The sequence below is a fragment of the Myotis lucifugus genome, unplaced genomic scaffold (assembly GCF_000147115.1).
Source record: "Myotis lucifugus unplaced genomic scaffold, Myoluc2.0 scaffold_405, whole genome shotgun sequence".
NCBI lineage: Eukaryota > Metazoa > Chordata > Mammalia > Chiroptera > Vespertilionidae > Myotis > Myotis lucifugus.
In genome coordinates, this window is record NW_005871453.1 from 417,007 (window position 1) to 436,103 (window position 19,097).

At 40.7% G+C, this 19,097-nt stretch overlaps 1 protein-coding gene across 1 annotated transcript in view; it reads right to left on the reverse strand.

The window, feature by feature from the left end:
- Positions 1 to 19,097, reverse strand: part of ESR1 (estrogen receptor 1) — a 203,794-nt gene that overhangs the window by 165,282 nt on the left and 19,415 nt on the right. Inside the window, exon 2 of the mRNA XM_006102212.3 lies at positions 5,495 to 5,685. Within this exon, the coding sequence (XP_006102274.2) occupies positions 5,495 to 5,618 (124 nt within the window). The 5' untranslated portion in view covers positions 5,619 to 5,685. The remainder of the gene's footprint in view (positions 1 to 5,494; positions 5,686 to 19,097) is intronic.

Below are 19,097 nucleotides of genomic sequence, written 5' to 3' on the forward strand. Positions count from 1 at the left end.
TGGTTGACCAGCAATCCTTGGGTTTCCTTGGCCTCCTGCTACAGCATTCCAGTCTCCCTCTCCATCATCTTATGGCATCCTTCTCCCAATCTCTGTGCCCAAATTTCCATCTTCATATAAGGATATGATTAGTCATAATTAATTATGACTTCATATGAACTAATTACATCTGCAATAACTCTATTTCCACATTCTGAGGTCCTGGGAGTTAGGACTTCAATATATTTGGGTGGGGGAGGGGAGACAATTCAACCCATAAACATATATGTATGAGATTGCCTAGGACACTAGGCAGAGAAGAAAATGAGAAAGTGAGAGGAGCAGTGATTGCAGATGCTGGAGAATGCCTACGTTAGAGAGCTGAAGAGGGAACATACAGAGGCAGAGAGAGGACAGCGAGTCCCCTCTTCTCTCATGGATAATTTACTCAATTTCCACTGAGTGTATCTTGGTTTATGCTACTTCACATTTCTGGAATTCTTTTCCAAACTTCTTATTGCCTATGAAAATCCTCCATTCCTTTTCAGGCTGATATCAAATATACCACTTGGCATTAACGCTTTTCTTTCCAATGTTACCAAGTGAAATTTCTCCATATTCTACTATGTACCAGAGATTTGCCCAACACCACTAGAGGCACTGGCATTATAGCAACAAACAAAACAGAGCAGACCAGAAATCAGCTCTCACTCAGCTTATATATATATATATATATGTTCAGGCAGGAATATCAACCAAATGGATAAATCAGAGAACTTTATTAAAAGATAGGGTGATATAGTATTAAAAAAAACCTCAGGGAAAAGGTTTGTACAGTTACTTTTGGTAGAGTAATTGGGGAAAACTTCTCTGAGAAAGTGATCTTGGGCAGAGATCTGAATGACAAGAAGAGGGTCAAGATGCACGTGTTGCAAGCAAAGGGAAAAGGAGAAGCACATGTATGAAGGAACAGGTTGGTGCACTGGGGGAAGAGGAAGGCCAGTGTGGCTGGATTGCAGTGAACAGGGGCGGGGGGCGGGGGAGAAGGAGGAGTAAGCAGGAGTAAGACCATGTGTAGTATTTTAAACCATAGAAAACAATCTGGACTTTAAGTGCAGTGAGAGTTTTAACTGCAAGACCTTATGACTTGAATAACATATCTCAAAGATCTCCGCCACCATTGCATGGAGACCTGACTATAGGGGGCACGTGTGGAATGCGGAGACCAAAGATTTCGGTTTTTTGTGTGTGTGCATATATTGCCAGGCTCTCAGTTTTGAGCCATAGCTCTGAAAGGACTTCTGAGATCAAATAGTTCTGTAACGACAGAGCAGCCTCCACTTCTCCCCATCCTCCGGCCTCTTCCATTCATGGGCGTGCATGTCAATCCAGAAGGTGACTAGAAATGGGAAACTAAACATAAAACCTAATCCATCATGGCTGAGCAAGGGTGAGTCCTTAAGCATAAAGGAGCTAAATTCTCTTTTTAATAAAGCTCTGCAAAGTGAATGAAGCTCGCTGACCGGCCTAAATTTCTTCAGAAATAAGTCTCTGCTTCCCCTGGGCAGCTGTTGAAGGAGCTATCCAGGGTGCTGGACTGTCTCCTTCGAAGGCCCAAGCGGATCAGGCTGACATTTATCTTTGTTGGATTTAAGGCCCCTACTACATTGAACCATAACCAGACCCTACCCTGAAACCATGTCCTCCTGGACTTAGCTAACCTTTAAGCCAACACCTGTCTTGATCATGTCTGTTTGATCTAAGCTTCTTCTATAGACATCTTAGAGAGAGATTATATGAAGTGGCAGCACAGTGAGGGGTATATGTATATATAGGTTTGAGCCTGCACTGTGCCTCATGAACATTTGAAATAATATACGATAAGCAGTGTGCTCAGTGGAGCCTTTTTTCTTGGAATAATACTCAAAGTTGTACCTGGCCACTGAACCGAATCTGCTTATATAACTCTTCCAAGAGTCTCTGCCCACAACACATCTTAACAGACACAGCTTCTCCACCTGCAATGATTAATACGTTCATAGACTATCCAATTTCACCCCCTCCCTTAAGCAGTATCCTTGACATTTAAAGGGGGGGAAAAGCATGTTCCACTGGAGTCCATTACTTAATTTCTTGCGTAATCAAGTTTCTACACCAGGTAGTGGATGAAAATTTGTATGCTTTCAAGTCAAACACTTTACCTCTTCAGCTGAAACACTTAGAGCACTAGAGTAATCTGATGAATACTCACTTCTAAGCTCTTTTCTTAAGTAACGAGAAAAACAGGGAGAGCTACGGCATCTTCAGAACTTCCTACCTGCATGCCAGACCCTTCACTCTCCTCGACTAGGCTTGAGGGGCAATGTAATTTATAAAGAGCCAGGGAAGTTCAGAAAAACTTTTTAGTTGCAAGTTTTCAAGGCTATGATGAGAAAATGGGACTAAAACCCATCAAACTCGCTCTGGTATGTCCCTCTTACATGCACAAGGAAATAAAATACATGGACAAACCATTTCAGTAAAAAGGAAATAAATTACTTTGTTTTCACATAGTGTATGAATAAACACATGGCCCAGAAATGTCTTTGTTTAATCTAATGGTAAAATTTTTTTTGTTGATTTTTATTCACAGAACTCCCCAAACTCGATCTTACGTCCTGGACTTTGTTCCTCTGCTCATTCCTGTGACTGAACACTCATCCCCTCCTTCACTTTCCTCACTTGGCTCACCCTTCAGGCCTCATTTTAAATCAGGAAACCTTCTCCGAGCCTGACTCCACCCCCACGAGGACCGAGTGAAGTTTGGACTCCTGGAGACCCCGCACTCACCCTCACCCTGGCACTTGTCGCACTGCAAGCTAACGGCCAGTTTACTTGTAAGCTCTGTGAGGGTAAGGACCATGTCTGCCCTATAGTTGTCTCTACAACGCCTTGCACAGTGCTTTGCCTAATAGCGGCAACTGATGAACAATTAAATGAGTGAGTGAACGTCATCTTTAAGGTCCCTCCCTATCTCTAAAAGCTAAAATCTCTGCCTTGTTTCTAGGCTTCTTCCAGAACTTTGGACTCAATATTCATCTCATTTAAAACAACTTAAAACTCGTTTAAATGTGAGTTAATGCCATACCAATAAAATAGCTATTTTCATAAGCCATTACTTCCTCCATTGATTTTTTTAAAGTTATTTTTCCTGTGTTTTCTGTTCTCATGTCTTAATTCTTGGAGACAATATTAATTTTGATGTGACGTTACATAGTTCATTCCTAACTGATGAATAATTATGACAAAAATAATCTGTAAGAATATTGGTATTGTTACTTGGAGGAGGGTCATTTCTACTTTCAATTTCGGTAATGTTACATATATATAACTGACAATATTTTCTTTTCTTATATTAGCCTATTGTTTTCCTTATCTTTATAATACAGTAGCACTTTATCTATACTGAGTTATTCTCTAGTTACCTCATGAGGACAAGTACCTTTGCCTTCCTAGTAAATTTCCCAAATAAATTCTAAATGTTGTGGGATTGTAGATTGTGTGTTACACATATTTTTATTTCACTCAGAACATCTAGCACAAATTCAGAGTAAGTTTTCAGTAAACTTGAATAATCAACATTAGACTTAGAAACCATCTATTCCCTATCCATTCATTAAATCAAGAGTCAGTACGTTGTGGCCCACAGGCTAGGTCTGATCAGTTACTGACTTTGTATATAAAGTTTTATTGCCACACACCATTTGCTTACATATTGTCTATGGCTTCTTGCAGGCCACAGTGTCAGAGTTGAGTAGCTGCAACAGAGACTGTACGGCTTGCAAAGCCTAAAACACTTACATCCAGTCCTTCAACAGAAAAACTTTGCTGACTGATGTGCTAAACCATTTTTCCTGCTGAGGGAACTCAGCCCCAGATAAATGGTTTGTCCAATGTTATAGTTGAACCTACCCACCAACCCAACCCTACTTCTGTCAAATGATTTTTCACTACCAGATTAAATACTTGGAGAAAGTATTTAAGATTATATTATATTATATTAAATCAAATGAAGAGTAAAACATCACTGGCAAAAGACTTTAAAGGGCTTATACTAACCTAAACCAAAATATAAATGTATTTTTTCTAAATCAAGATAGTATCAGCTAAATAATACGTTGTTATTTACACATATATATACTTTATATGCATGTTTTTGTATATATAAATATACATATGTATTCCTAAATATATGTGTAGATATTTATGTATGTATATATACTTGTTTATATATATAAAACAAAAATTACTATCAGAAAATATCAGTAATATTATTAAAATCCAACAAAAAAAGCCGATCTTACAGTGTTTTCTAAGATATTGAAAGTAATAATTGTCAAAAAAAATGCTTTTAAAAAGGACCAAGCTGACCTCACATACTACTCTATTAGATATGAACAGCTTTAAAAAAAAAAAAAAAAGTCCATCCTACAGCAATGGAAGGATAAATAGTGTCTCTCATCCCCCAGCTTTCATCCATATCGGGGCAGCGGAGAAACTACAGCAGATGAGAAACCATCAGAAATATCCCTAGTATTTATATACTAAACTTGCTTAAGCTGGAAAGGTAAAGGAGGCAGAACAGAGAAAAATTTTCCACTGTTTAGACAAAAAGCGATGCAGTTAGCCTACACTATCAGAGCTCTGTTCCTGGTAAACAAAGGGTCTTTAGCGTGGATATTTTATGTAGTTAAAGTGATTGTGGCTTCCCCCAGGGTATCCTCTAAATGCAATAGAAACACCACTGGAGTAGAGATAAAATGCAGCGGGCAGCACATCAGAGAAGCTGTATTTGGTAAACTATACACAAGAAAAGGACCAAGGCACACAGGCACAGGGAACGTTACAGGTGGATACTTAATAACTGTTGGGTACAGCACAGATAGGTACTTGACCCTATGGCAAGTCGCCAGTTATTGGGTCTTCTCGTTTTAGCAAAAGGTCATGTCATCTATTGAGATAACAAAGATGGAAGAAGAGCCTTAAAAGGCTTATACTAACCTAAACCAAAATATAAATATAATTTTTCTAAGTTAAGTTAGTATCAGCTAAATAATATGTTGTTATGTTAGCATTGGTCTGGAGCAAAGATCAGAACAGACTACTCATCTGGACCAAGCCCAAGTGGAGAGGTATCTATGGATAGCTGATTAATATCACACTGTATCCTATAAGCCTAGTTGCCGGCAACACATAGACCTCCACCAGCCATCCCCCAAGCAGGGCACAGACATTCTGAGCCCCAGTTACTGAAACCCTCTGCCTGCAGAGTTGGATCTTGCCAAATGGAAGAAGCATAAGAACTCGATCGCAGCTGACCTGAGCTCTTGTCTCTTCTCCACGTTTCTAACAAAGATTTAAGTGGATCTACTGGGTTTTAGGGTTTTGTGCAAGTGGCTGGTCATATGCCTTCCTTCCTCTGTTGCTTCCCATTTGGGATTCAAAATGGAATTTGTTGTTTTCAACACACTATTACCTTGAATACTTCTCTTGAAGAAGGCCTTACAGCCCTCGCAGGACCAGACTCCGTAATGGTAGCCTGAGGCATAGTCATTGCACACTGCACAGTAGCGGGTCTCCTTGGCAGACTCCGCGGCCATGCTGCCCTTGTCACCGCTGCTGGCCAATCTCTCTCTGCCACCCTGGCGCCGATTATCTGAATTTGGCCTGTGAGAGAGAGAGAGAGAGAGAGAGAAACAAAAACCAGTGAATCCATTAACATTAGAAAAGCAAAACATGTACTCTCTCCTCTAAAGTATGAGAGGCTGGGGCGACACAGTGGATCCACTTTATTCTGACATTTTGAAATAATGAATCATAATGTAAGCTAATCTTTCTTATCTCTTGCCATCTGCCGAAGCAAAAGGTGTTTGCCTATTATATTAACCTTGAGGGGAAATTGTCTATTGCAAACTTGTTTAAAAAAATGAGCTGCCTACACCGGAATATATTATCCAGAAAATGACAAAATGAAATTAGCTGGTTTCTAATAGACTTATTCATTTGGGTGTTTTTTTCCCCAGGGATTCGCAATTAACTCAGCACCATTAGAGACCAAAGCTTATTCCAATTCCAGATCACACGAAGGGTCTTTAGGAAATAGAGACAAAGCATCAAACAACTGGGACATCTGCAACTCCAATGCACTGATGCAAACATAGCACATGTGTAGAAAGATAAACCAGATTTTATGCCATTGTTACCACGTAACCCTAGATATCAGTTTGTATAACTTGACTATTATTGAGGATACTAGCGACTATTCAATACTCCTCTGTAAGAACATGCAGAATGAAGAAAGCAGAATGTGGGTGGTTGCATCAACCTTCAGAGGTTTTGTGAAGAAAGCATATCCCAGAAAGAAAAGTGAGAACCAGGGAAATTGAGGAGTAAAAAGTTTTAAGGAAGTAGAAAACTTAAGGAGAGAGTGATCAATAGTGCCAAATGGGGCAGAAAATCCAATAAAACGAGGATTGATAGAGGGAAGTTGGATTTGACAAAGAGGACACTTAGCAAGGAGTTTTGGTAGATAGTGTGGGCACAAGCGAAAATCCAGTGGGTAGAAAAGTGGATGGAATATAAGAAAATGAAAAGGAGTGAAGGCCATTCCTTTGAGAACTCGAATGAGAGTGGGAAGGGAACGATAGGGTGGTCGCTAAAGAATATAAAAACAAGCAAGGAATTTTAGGATGGAAGAGACCTGAGAAGGTCTCATGTAGAGTGAAGGAACTGGTCAGTAGAGAGGAAATGGTTGAGGGTACACAGAGGGGGAAAGTAGAGCAGATGGGATTAAAAGCACAGGTAGAAGGAACAGCCCCAATGAAGATACCTTGAAGACTGAGAGGAAAAGGTAAGAAAAGTAGTAGGTGCAACTAACTTTACATTAACCGGTATAGGAGCGGAAATTATAGCAATCCAGGATTTGTTATGTGCAACCAAATGTGGCCTAAGGAAACTGAGGGCATAATGTCCAGAGCCCAGCACAGTGCCTGTTATATAGTTGTTACTCAATAGATATTTAAATGAATAAATAGAATGTTCCAGGGTGTAAAGGGGGGGAAAGAAAGTGAGAGAAATAGAAAGATGTTGGAAGAATAGGTGGAGTAAAGGTTCCTATAAAATTTAAAGAAAAAAAGAAACCTAGGATGAGATAAAGTGAATTAAAGGGAGAGCTTCCAGGTCTTTCGGTTAAGGAAGCGCATGCTCCCTACTTCCAGTCCCCACCCAAATAAACAGACCACACTGACTTTCACTGGTCCTCCCTTTGGAAGTCCTGCCTTCCCTTTCAGCTCGAATTGTATGACCCTTCCCTGCCCTTCTCACTTGTTAATATTGCCCACAATTTTGTGCCAGTGGTTCTCAAACTACCCTTGCCATAAAATTCACAAAATACCGGCTTCTTGGGTTGAGTGTGTGTGACTTTGCCATTTTTTCCCCATTCTAAATTACTTAGCTCTTAGGCTGGCAGCCTCAAATAGGAGTCCTTTATTTTTTAATATCCTTAGAGAGCACTCACTTGCCGTTTTCAAGCCTAGTTCATATTCCATGGCCCATGTCTCTCCATTTCATCACGATGCTGTCCAACTCCTCCCTGTTCCCAAGAACTTCAAATCTTTTTACTGTTTGTTTACTAATTTCTTATGCATGATTCAAGTCAGTAGAAAGCAGCTGTGAATATTTAACTATACAAGCTTAGTGCTTTCTGTGGTGGAGAGGGTGGTTAGCAAGCATGACATTGACAGGTTCAGTGTTTTATAAATCTTAGTAAGTATTGTAGCCCCAGTATCCAGCTCAGAGCCCAGCACATAACAGGTATTTAATACATGATGGTTGAATGAATGAATGAATGAATGAATGAATAATATACGCATTGGCAAAATTTCCAAGATGTCGGGTATCTTTCACCCACTCCCGCATGATAAAATACTGCATTGTCTAAAATTGTGGTTAAGATAACATAACATAAAATTTATCATCTTTACCATTTTTAAGTGTATAGTTCAGTAACATTAAGTATATTCACATCAGAGCACAACCAATCTTTAGAACTTTTCCATCTAACAAAACTGAAATTCTATACCCATTAAAAACTCTTTTTCTTCATTTGCTCCACCCACAAGGCCCTGGCAACCACCATTGCACTTTCTGTCTCTATGCAGTTGTCTACTCTAGATAAGTACTCATGTAAGTGGAATCACATAGTATTTGACTTATTTCACTTAGCATGATGTCCTCAAGGTCATTCCATGTTGCAATACATTTCAGAATTTCCTTTCATTTTAAGGCTGAATAATATTCCAATGTATGCACATACCACATTTTGTCTGTCCACTCATCCAGCTATGGGCTTGGGTTGCTTCTATCTTTGGCTTTTGTGATTAATGTTGCTATGAACATGGATGTTCAAATATCTCAATGAGACCCAGCTTTCAATTCTTGTGGAGATAGAGGCCCAAAAGTGGAATGGCTAGATTATAAGGTAAATTGTATTTTTAATTTTTTGAGAACTGCCATATTGTTTTCCATAATGGCTGCACTATTTTACTCCCCCATTTCCAAGGGCTCCAATTTCTCTGCATCCATTATTTTTTGTTTTATTCTGTTTTTTAATAGTAGCCATCCTAATGGGTGTGAGGTGACTACTGCAATTTAAGGTCACCTTTTGCATAAATTCCTCTCTTCCAGCCAGTCCCAAACCCCACACACTCGAAATAATTTATCCCTATTCTGAACCCAATAGCAGGTTTTTGTTCACTTTCTGCAACTTGCTACCCTACTCCTTCCATTGTACATTCTCTTGGTTACTATCTGCTAAGTTCCTTGTGCCTTATTCATCTTTAGAACCCCCAGTGTTCACAACATAGTGCCTCATCCACAATAGGGTCCTAATAGATATTGATATCAAATGAATTAATCAACGACTGAACCAATAAAATGATAATGTCACAATATAAATGGAATAAGGAAATGTTGTTCTTTAAAGTACTGGTGAGAGATATAATAGAAAAGACCATGTTCCCCAGATCTAGTGGAGATGTTTGCAATGCTTTTTGTCTACACTGTATCTTTGAGATGGCCCTGGAATACTAAAACTCCACTGCAGACATAGGGCCTAAAACCAGAAGGTATCCAAAAAGAAGCGAGTAATTACACAAGTCATATTCCTCTCCATAAAGGAACTTTTTTATCCCACTTGGAAATTCATGTATCTAACATTGCCAGTTACCATGTTAGCCAAGCCCTTCTTTATGAAGACTCCCAAAATGCAATGTCATGAAGATGACTATCATCCAGATCAAGCTAAAAGGCAGTGAGATACTCTCATTGGTTGCAGAGCCCTGTGGACCTCGAAATATGTTCAGGCTCATTAGGCCAAGCTAATTCAGCACAACTGCTTCCAGACAGAGAACTGTGTCCTCACAATGCAGACTAACTTGGCCTAATATCTGCCCTGGAAAGGAACAGAGTGTGAGGGGTCCATATCTGGACTCAGAGCAAGCCACCTGCGGTCAGATCAGTCCCCAGCGATAAGCCTTTAGGGGTCCTGGACTCATCTCTTCCTGCTACCCTCTACCTAGCCTGGCCTGAGTGCACCTGTCCTAGACCTGCCATTTAGGGCTTCATATCTCTTTGGTATAAAGTGCTTGTATCATATTAGGGCAATCTTTCTTTCTCCCACCCAGCCTCAGAGGCCCTTTGCTTTCTCCCAATTTTTATAGGACCAAATTAGCTACTTTCATTTTCATGTTCTTAAGGTCTTCAGGACCCGCCTTCCCAATAAGAGGCTTCAGAAACCCTAACCATACCCCTAGCCTCTTATTCTAAGTGCATATTTAACAAATTCTTTAGCCATATTGCTATAACATCTCCCTCTTTACAAAATTCTCATCACTTTCTCACTGAATCTTTATAGGTGTTCATCCTGGGTAGTTTCTCATAAGACTCAAACAAGAAGTCGACTAGTTTACCAAGCTATGTATTATGAGATTAGATGTTCTTCAGCCTTACAGATACCTTTAAAGATTCTCTAAAAAGAACTAGAGCAGGAACTTAAGCAAGAAATGGAGAGATGTTTTGCATCCGTGAATTAACACATCATTACTCTGAGGCACACAGTGGCAAAGGAACAGAGCAATGGTAGAGAAAAAGATGACAGAGCATGAAAGATCAGACAGCAAAACACAACCTCACTGCCCCTATGGGAACTAGACACCCAACTGGCTCAATTTAGTTCCATTTTCATTACATCAATTGACTACTAAACATTTCCAAATGGACGCCCCACTGATATCACAGATTTAATATGATTAAGAGATGTCTGAAGGCATTCAAATTGAATCCCGGGAGTGAACACTCTTGGACCAAGTAAAAGCAGACCATAATAAAAAGTATTTGCCAGAAAGATTTCCATTCATCAAAGGGTAAGTTTGAAGCCCAACTTAATCAAATACTGTTGTTTTTCCAACTATAAATCATAGTACCAGCCATCCAAAAGCATATTCTCCTGATTGGCCAAGCATTTAAAAAAAATTTTAAGAGCCTTGATTTGTAGAGGAAATATTTTTTATAAAATCAAATTAAAGAACCAACAGATGTCCAGCCCCTAGAAAGGCAGCATAATTACTAGCTGGTGGATAACTTCAAGAGGCTCCCTCACCAAAGGCAGTCCTCAAAGTTATGTGCAAGCAAAGTTTCCTACACCTTCTCTTCATGGCACTTTCCACATTTTCCAGTCCTCTGTTTGAGTGATTGTTGACAAATATATTCCCTCTAATAAACAGTAAATTCCACAAAGGCAAGGACCATGCCTAGTAGATTCTTGATAAATATTTGTTAAATGTACCTCCTACATCTAACCCATCATCAAATTTAGTCCATTATTTCTTCAAAACTCTATGCCTATTCTTCTTTGCGTCCCTTATTTTCATCATTTTTGCCTGAGAGATCAATACTCCACATCTGAATTACTAGAATTAGCCTCCTGTCCCCCATCATTCCTCAAACCCATCTTGCCAGCCACTGCCAAGAGAGTCATCATAAAATACAACATTGGTCATTCAATAACTTCTTATTATCTTTATCTGTGGATCATTATCTTTCTTTGGGGGGGAGGATTATGGACCAGTTTGAAAATGCTGTGAAAACCCTGAAACTATCTTTTCTGGAAAACACACATAAAACACACTCTCAAACTTCTGCCTACAATTTTAGGGGAGTTCTAAACCAAAAGAATTCAAGCTTTTTAAAAAAAACCATGAACATAGAAAGAATTAAGCCCAAATTCTTGAATTCCCTGCTCTGATCAGTATTGGTCCCTTTGTAGCTCCCTAAGCAAAATTTTAACAAATCCACCCTGAGAATTGCTTGCACTACGCTCCCAAGAGAGTCACTGCCTCCCATCACCCGTACACATCTCATCTATCATATATAACCAAGCTTCAGCTCCCCGTCACCCACAGGCTTAAGTACACCAACTCGTACTGGCTCAACTTCAAATTCTTACAACACTTAAAGTCTTCACCACTCCTCCTGACACTTAGTTACACCCTGGCTTATATTTATCTGGCAACTACTCACCCCGATTTCCTTTGCAATGTTTTCTTCCTCCACCAGGTTCCCAGATGACACTGTTCCCCAGGGTTCTTTTCTCGGCCTCTGCCAGCCTCAGCTGACATTTTCTCTTTGCAGGAAGCCCAGCCCTGTGTGTGGCCACACCCGACTGCAATCCCACTCCCCTCTCCTGGACCTCAGACCTAGACGTAATTACCCACTCTGGAGTGCCTCTAGAATAACCCAGAGAAACCTCAAACTGAATGTGTGCCAAACCAAACTCAGTATCTTTCCCCAAAAGCCTGCTTCGACCCCTGCACGCCCATTTTGGTCCTGTGGCCCTATGGTTCACTGAGGCATTCAAGCATACTCTTCCCTCTGCCTGGAACACCCTTCCTCATGTCTGAATAACTCCTATTAATCTTCCAGTTTGAAACTTAAACTTAATTTCCTCCAGGGAACTTTGCTGACCTCCCTGAGCTAGGCTAGATACACCCTGAACTGCCTCTATTGAAGCAGAGGTCTTTCACTCCCTGCGGTACTGTGATTAGACATATACACTGAGTGGCCAGATTATTATGACCACCCCATCAGTACTTCGTTGGACCACTTTTTGCCTTCAATACTGCAGCAATTCTTCTTGGCATTAACTCCACGAGATGTTGAAAGGTGATGTGAGGAATCTGACACCATTCCTGATGAATAGCACTGTGCAGTTCTATGAGATTTGATGGTTGTGGAACCAGCTGCCTGATGGCTCTTTTAACTTCATCCCACAAATGCTCAATTGAATTGAGATCTGGTGATTGTGGGGGCCACCTAAGCAAGGTAAAGTCTCCCTCATGTTCTTGAAACCACTCCTGCACAATACGAGCACCGTGGCATGGTGCATTTTCTTGCTGGAAGAAGCCATCTCCATTGGGATACGCCATCAACATGATAGGATGAACTTGATCAGCAAGGATACTTAGGTATGTTGTGCTATTCAGACATTGTTCCACATGAATTAAAGGGCCCAAATCATGCCAGGAAAACATGCCCCAAACGGTAACACTGCCCCCACCAGCTTGAAGGGTGGTACTCATGCATGTGGGGTGCATGCTTTCATGCTGTTTCCACCAAATTCTCACTCTGCCATCTGCATGATGCAACTGGAAACGTGATTCATCGGACCACATGACTTTTTTCCAATGCTCGACTGTCCAATCCTTGTGTTCCTGTGTGAATTGGAGACGTTTTATCTTGGTAACTGCAGACAGCAAAGGTGTTCGAACAGGCCTTCGGCTTCCATATCCCATACGATGCAGTGTATGGCTAATTTGGCTACAAACGTCAGGTGGTCATAATAATCTGGCCACTCAGTGTATATTTGGTCTTTATCCCTGTTTCTTACACAGAGCTCCTCGGACCCTTGGAATTTTCTAAGTTATGAGAGAGAGAAAAGTGTTTCTCTCTCTCTCTCTCTCTCTCTTTTAAATCTTCACCCTCTTATACTGGTTAGTGTTTTTTTCTTTATAGCACTTACTGCTCCCTGACATTGAACCACATTTTAATTGTTTGTTTTATTGTGTGTCTTCCCCACTAGAATGTAAGCTTCATGCCCCCAGCACCCTGAAGAAAGCCTGGCATAGAAATAATGGTTAAATAAACAAGTGCATAAATAAGTGATTGATGCAATGCACTAACATTTTTCTGTGCTCTGTTTAAGTATCTATCTGACCCCATACACCACAACCTCCACCATGGCTAGGACTGTGGTCTCTCAGCTCCCTACAAAGCATAGTTGGATGCATAGTTAAGTGATGAATAAATATTTGCCATCTGAATAACGACACAAACATGGTGAGTCTTCTCAAAAGTCTTCCCAACTCCATGCCTTCCCACATCACAAATCCACCCTCCACCCTACAGCAAGAGCAGAACGGACTCCTGTGTGGAATCCTTCATGTCTCCTCAACATCTATGATAAAGCTTCTTGATCATCTTTGACCTCAAGAAAATACCTTATTAAAGATGTGCAGACTTTGCTTTAAATCTTTCAGGTATTCTTGTGCTTCCTGAAGTCCATGAATGGTCTCCCCAAATGACTTTCAGACTAAGACCCCCCATCTTATGGGAGAAAAACAGATGCCCCTAAGCCACTGTGACCCGGCTTCTGTCCCATCTCCAGCCCTAACCCTCTCTCTGATGGGTAATTTTTATGTGTCACCCTTCCCTAGCCTAGCTAGTACCTTGTTTCCTATCATGGCCTAAAAGCAAAATTCTCCTACCATGAAAATGCCCCCTTCCCAGGTAGCAACCACTGACTTTCTCAATAGAATCCACAAATGTTCCTAGGACATCAAATATGTAACTATCCTGAGTCCTCCTCATCATGTGTGTTCACAGTGAGTCCCCAGAAAGAGATCCTGTTATAGTCACCTCTGCTTCCCAGTTTCCAGCACAGTACTGACAAATGGTAATTCCATAGCCGATTGTTAAGTGAGTAAAATTATATGTTCCATATTGTATGTCTTGTTCTCCCAACTAGGATATAAACTTTTCAAGAGTATGGAAACTATATTTTGAGCATTTTTTATCACCCCCAAGGCACCTGGTGGCCAATAAATACTTACTGGATAAATTAACCAATAAAGAATTAATAATAACTTTGCAAGAGGCATAGCTGAATGTATTGCAATAAAAGAATACTGTATCAAGCTGCGAAGTCAACCGATGATGGCTTTGTACCAGTATGTACCGATGTCCAAGCCAGTCTGAGTGTATTTTCTTGTGTACCTCTCTCTGCTTTAAATATCAATGTAGGGGGGGTGTATTTTTTGATTATTTTTCTTAATCCTTACTGGAGGATATTTTTTCCATTAAACTTTAGAGAGAGTGTGGAAGGGAAGGAGAAGGGGGGGAAAGAGAGAGAGAGAAAGAGAAAGAAACATCAATGTGAGAGAGACACATTGACTGGTTGCTTCCCACATGAGCCTCAACCAGGGCTGGTGATTAAACCTGCAACTGAGGTACATGTCCTTGACTGGGAATTGAACTCATGGTCTATGGGCCAATGGTATAACCATTGAGCAAACTGGCCAGGGCTAAATACCAATGTTTAAGTGGGCATAAAGCTATAAGTGGTTCATGCCTATGCCAGTATTTATCTGTGGGTATTTCTACTCTCTGTGTAATTTTGTATTTGGATTTTAATATAATCTCCATTTATTTTCCAGGCAGTAAATAGATGTTCATAAAAAGAGTGGACAAGTTGACCTAAAATGGTAGAGTCTAGAAAGGAAAAACCCTGAATCTCATTCCTAGAATAGCTCAAGTTAAATGACTCCTGGGCCAGTTTGAGGCAACCCTGTAAAGCATGTTATAGTTAGATTCTGCTTGGCAAGTTAAAAATTATTTCTGAATGACAAAAATAGTCCTTTCAGCTCTTTTGGAAATTAAAGACTCTAGCTCCTTTATGCTGCCTATCTGAAAACTTTATTTATGTCTTGCTTCATGTTATCTGTTCAGTGGGTCTAATTTTTATTTGTATTTATTTTCTTCTACTTAATACCCAGAGGCAGGCAATGTTCTTTCCTACAAGGTGCAAAAGAAAACTTCTTCCAAAAAAATGATGATAGATGCAGCTCAACACAGTGTCACAAAATTGTCCAGGGAGAGAGTTATAGCTGCTATTTCAGCTTCTGCCAAAGTTCAGACCACAACCCTGGACTTCTGGAAAACCCAGCGTGACCTTTGGTCTAACGAGATAAAAGGAGCAGGGGGAGTAGGCAAGCAAACTTTCACACTAAATTGATGGCTGCGGCAGCACTATTTTAAGTGCTTTATATGTAATTAACTCATTTAACCCTCAAAATGACTCTAAGCAGTGCTATGATTACTTCAGTTATTTGAGAAATGAGGTAACCAAGGTACAGAAAGATTAGATAACTCAACGAAGTCACACAATCCAGAAACTGTGAACTTAAGGACTCAGATCGCCCAGCCCCAAAGGCCAGGCTCTCATCACAAAATGAAATCCTCAGAAACTCCACCCAAAAGGCATCCCAGGTCAAGGGCAGAGGATGTCACATCTGGGAACAGAGTCATTACTTGAGACTTTATCCCTCATCAATAGTAATCCCATCAGAAACCGCCTGCAATGATTTATCACGAGGCCAATAATACTTTTTGGAGAGGGAAAATGGTGATTCAATTTCTAGTGCAAAGAATGAGAATGCTGTTTAGTTCCAGGAAATGGACTTAATGAAGCTGATAGTCATACTGGAAAATGGCTTGATGAAAGTTTGAATATTTCCTAAAAATATGATTACAGACACATCTTTGTAACTTCACAAAACAATAGAAAATGATGTGTCATTAATGTTCCTCTTCGAGAGTTCTGTAATTCCTTATGCACAAAGAACATCAGCGTTCCTCATTGAAAACTCAAGGCTCCCCTTAAATGTCAAGAGGTTTTCCCACCCACTTAACAAAACTATCTTCACCCCAAAATACAAGCAAGTATTGAATCTCTACACTAATGGGAAACAAGAAGAGCCTGGCATGAAGTTCCCTAAACAATGCCATTTAGTCAACATCTTTTTACCTTTTATCAGTTACTAATGTGTAACCAAATGACCTGATTAGAGTTTCATCACCTTTCCTTTCTCTACAAACCAATCTCTTACAAGTGCTAATGGGCGGTGAGGACAAGAAGCCCAGAATGGTATGCAGAAACCACAAGGCACATGGATTACACAAGAGGTAAGTCAAGAGGGAGCTGTGGTTTGACACCACACCTTTGTGAAACAAGTATCATTTCTAGTCTGATTTCCACAGAAAATATGACACGATAGTAGGAGAATAATAATTGACTCCTATGCAGAAATGTAAAGAAATGCATTCATTCGTTCAACAGCATTGCATAAGCATTGCATAAGCATCTACTTACTAGCATCCTAGAACAAAGGACAGATGGGGAAGGAGAAAAAAAAGAGGCGGGGAGCAGACAGAACAAGGAGAAGGGTAGCCTCTGCCCCAAGCAAACAGAACTCAAGGAGGAAGACTTGAGCATTTTGGAAAAAGCACTGCAGGCTGAGCTCCAAATACCAAAACCACTCCTGCTCCAACACTGGCCTCTGGTCTGCTTTTAAGTGCGATTCATCCATCATCCAGTTTATGATCCTACTCGAGAGATAAAGACAACATGTCATCACATAAAAGCTCCACACAAACACATCCAGATTTGCAAATGGAATTTTTTACTTACAAAAAGCATTTGGGAACCTGTATGCCATTAGGGATCACACTGCTGCAGATGTAACAAGCTTCGGGATCAAACAAGGGAGGCAGGGCACCGCGGTGGGAAAGTTCTAGAGTGAGTCAGAACTCCTGGGTTCCAGGCAAAAAGCTGCCAATAACAGCTGCATGGCTTATGTAAGTCACCCAAACTCTGGGTCTCAGTTTCTTCTCTGCAAAATGACAGGTCTCGACTATGTTTTCTAAGTTCCTTTCCAGCTCTGCGGATGTGTGGCCGCGATGCTGTCCCATGCCTCCAACCAACAATATCTGTAGCCAGCTGGGTCTCGCGAGAGCACAGCCAATTTTTTAAAACTCTTTCCCAAGAGTATTGCTAGTAAAATGCATAAAGGATGAGTGGGGAAGAGGTGGTATTTACTCCAGAGCATTTAAGTCTGTCATCATGAAGAGCATGATGTGACTTCCCAGCAAAGTACCACTCCTCTGATCTGAGGCACAAGAAAACCTGAAGAAAAAGAAAACTAGAAGGAAAGGAGGCAGGAAATGGAGAGACAAAGAAAAGAGGGACAGCACTTCTGCATGCTCAGCATTTCCTTCGTCCCCTGAGCTCTAGCAACAATGACTGAGGTGGGAACTTGAATAGAAGAAAATACAGCTGAGATATCAAAGGCAAAGTAAGCTTCAGTCATGGCCCGCGGCATGGCCCGAGTAGCATACAAGGCTGGACAGAGTTCCAGAGCAGCTGAGCCATTCTGGATAGGAGACCATCTGGATCAGGTTTAAAAAAGCTCTTTTGCACAGAACGACTTCATCCATGATAAGGCCAAATTTTCAAACATAATCAGTGACCAGAAATGTTAACACCTCTGGGCATGTACTAAGGGATCATTTAGATGTGGAAGTTAAAACTTAACCTTCGGAGTTACTCTTCTTTTATTATTCTTATCCACCCGACAGAAAACAACCAATTCTTTTGCTGCTGATGCAACAAAGAAAAAGTCTTGCTAAGTCCCCAGAAGACCCGGTAAATCACCCTGGGGCGTAGACATGACAAAGCAGATTGTGACGCTGGAACACGGGGGATACGCACACTATGTGGATTTCATGGAGAGACGATTGGGTTGGTGTGTGATACCCCCCACCCCCCATCACGGCGGCGGTTCTATATCGTGCAGGGAGTTTGGGAGTTTGACGTGCTATTAGTATCCCTTTGGCCGAGGGTAACATATACAACGTGCTCTCTGGAGCTTCTTGGCCACTTTCTCCAAACTCATCTCCTGCGTCTCCTTCAATCACCTTCCAGGTGCTTTGTACGCCAGCAGCCAGTTCTGTGCACATCCCATTCCTGCCATGCCTTTGCTGCCTTCCTGCCTTTGCTCACGCTGTGTCCTGCCCACAACGCCCTTGCCCAGCCACTGGGAGCCTGGAGAAATCCCAATTGCTCTCACACTCAACTTCTCCACTTTGCTACCTCTACACCTTGTCCCGCATGTTCTCACACCCCTCCCCACCTTCATACTGCATTGCAAAGAATGGTCACACAGGTTTCATGCCTGTTAGACTGTGAAACCTTGTGAACAACATTTAATATATCGGAGGCAGCCGATAAATCTTTCGAGTTTATTTAAATTGAATTCCATTCGGTTGAATTGTATGAAACTAGCGCCATGATAGTCTTTGGAATAATTAAAGTACCTTGAGAGGTTGGTACATCAGGCCTGACATGTACCCGACTGCCTGCCCAGATTTCCCATAGGCAAGAAGAGATAATAAATAGAGCAAAAGAATTCTCAGGTGTGGGTAAGTCACTCCCAGTTTGCCAGAATTTTCCCAACCGCTATCTAAGGAACTCTAGAATAAATTACTTAACATGTCAGCAACTCTATGCCACTTAGCATCATTTGAAAATAGAAATAACAATACTTTATTTAGCTGGGGAATTGGTGGCATTGAATAATGTTTCTGGAAAGAAACTAAAAATCCTGAAGCCAGGTGTTAGTCTTTGAAGAGTATTTTGAAGTGTGTACTAGTAATCTTCCAATGAATGTATGACAGTGAAAAGGAGTTTAATTATTGTCCAGTCCTTGACTCCTCTCTCACATGCTACATCACAACTGTCAGGAGATCCATCACCTTCAAAGTACCTATCAAATTCTTGATATATTTTTTTAAATCTTAACTTTTAAAATATGATAGTGATAATGTGGTTGTGTTTAAAAAGTCTTCATCCTTTCGAATTGAACATGGAAATATCTACAAATAAAAATAATCATCATCAAAACTGGGTG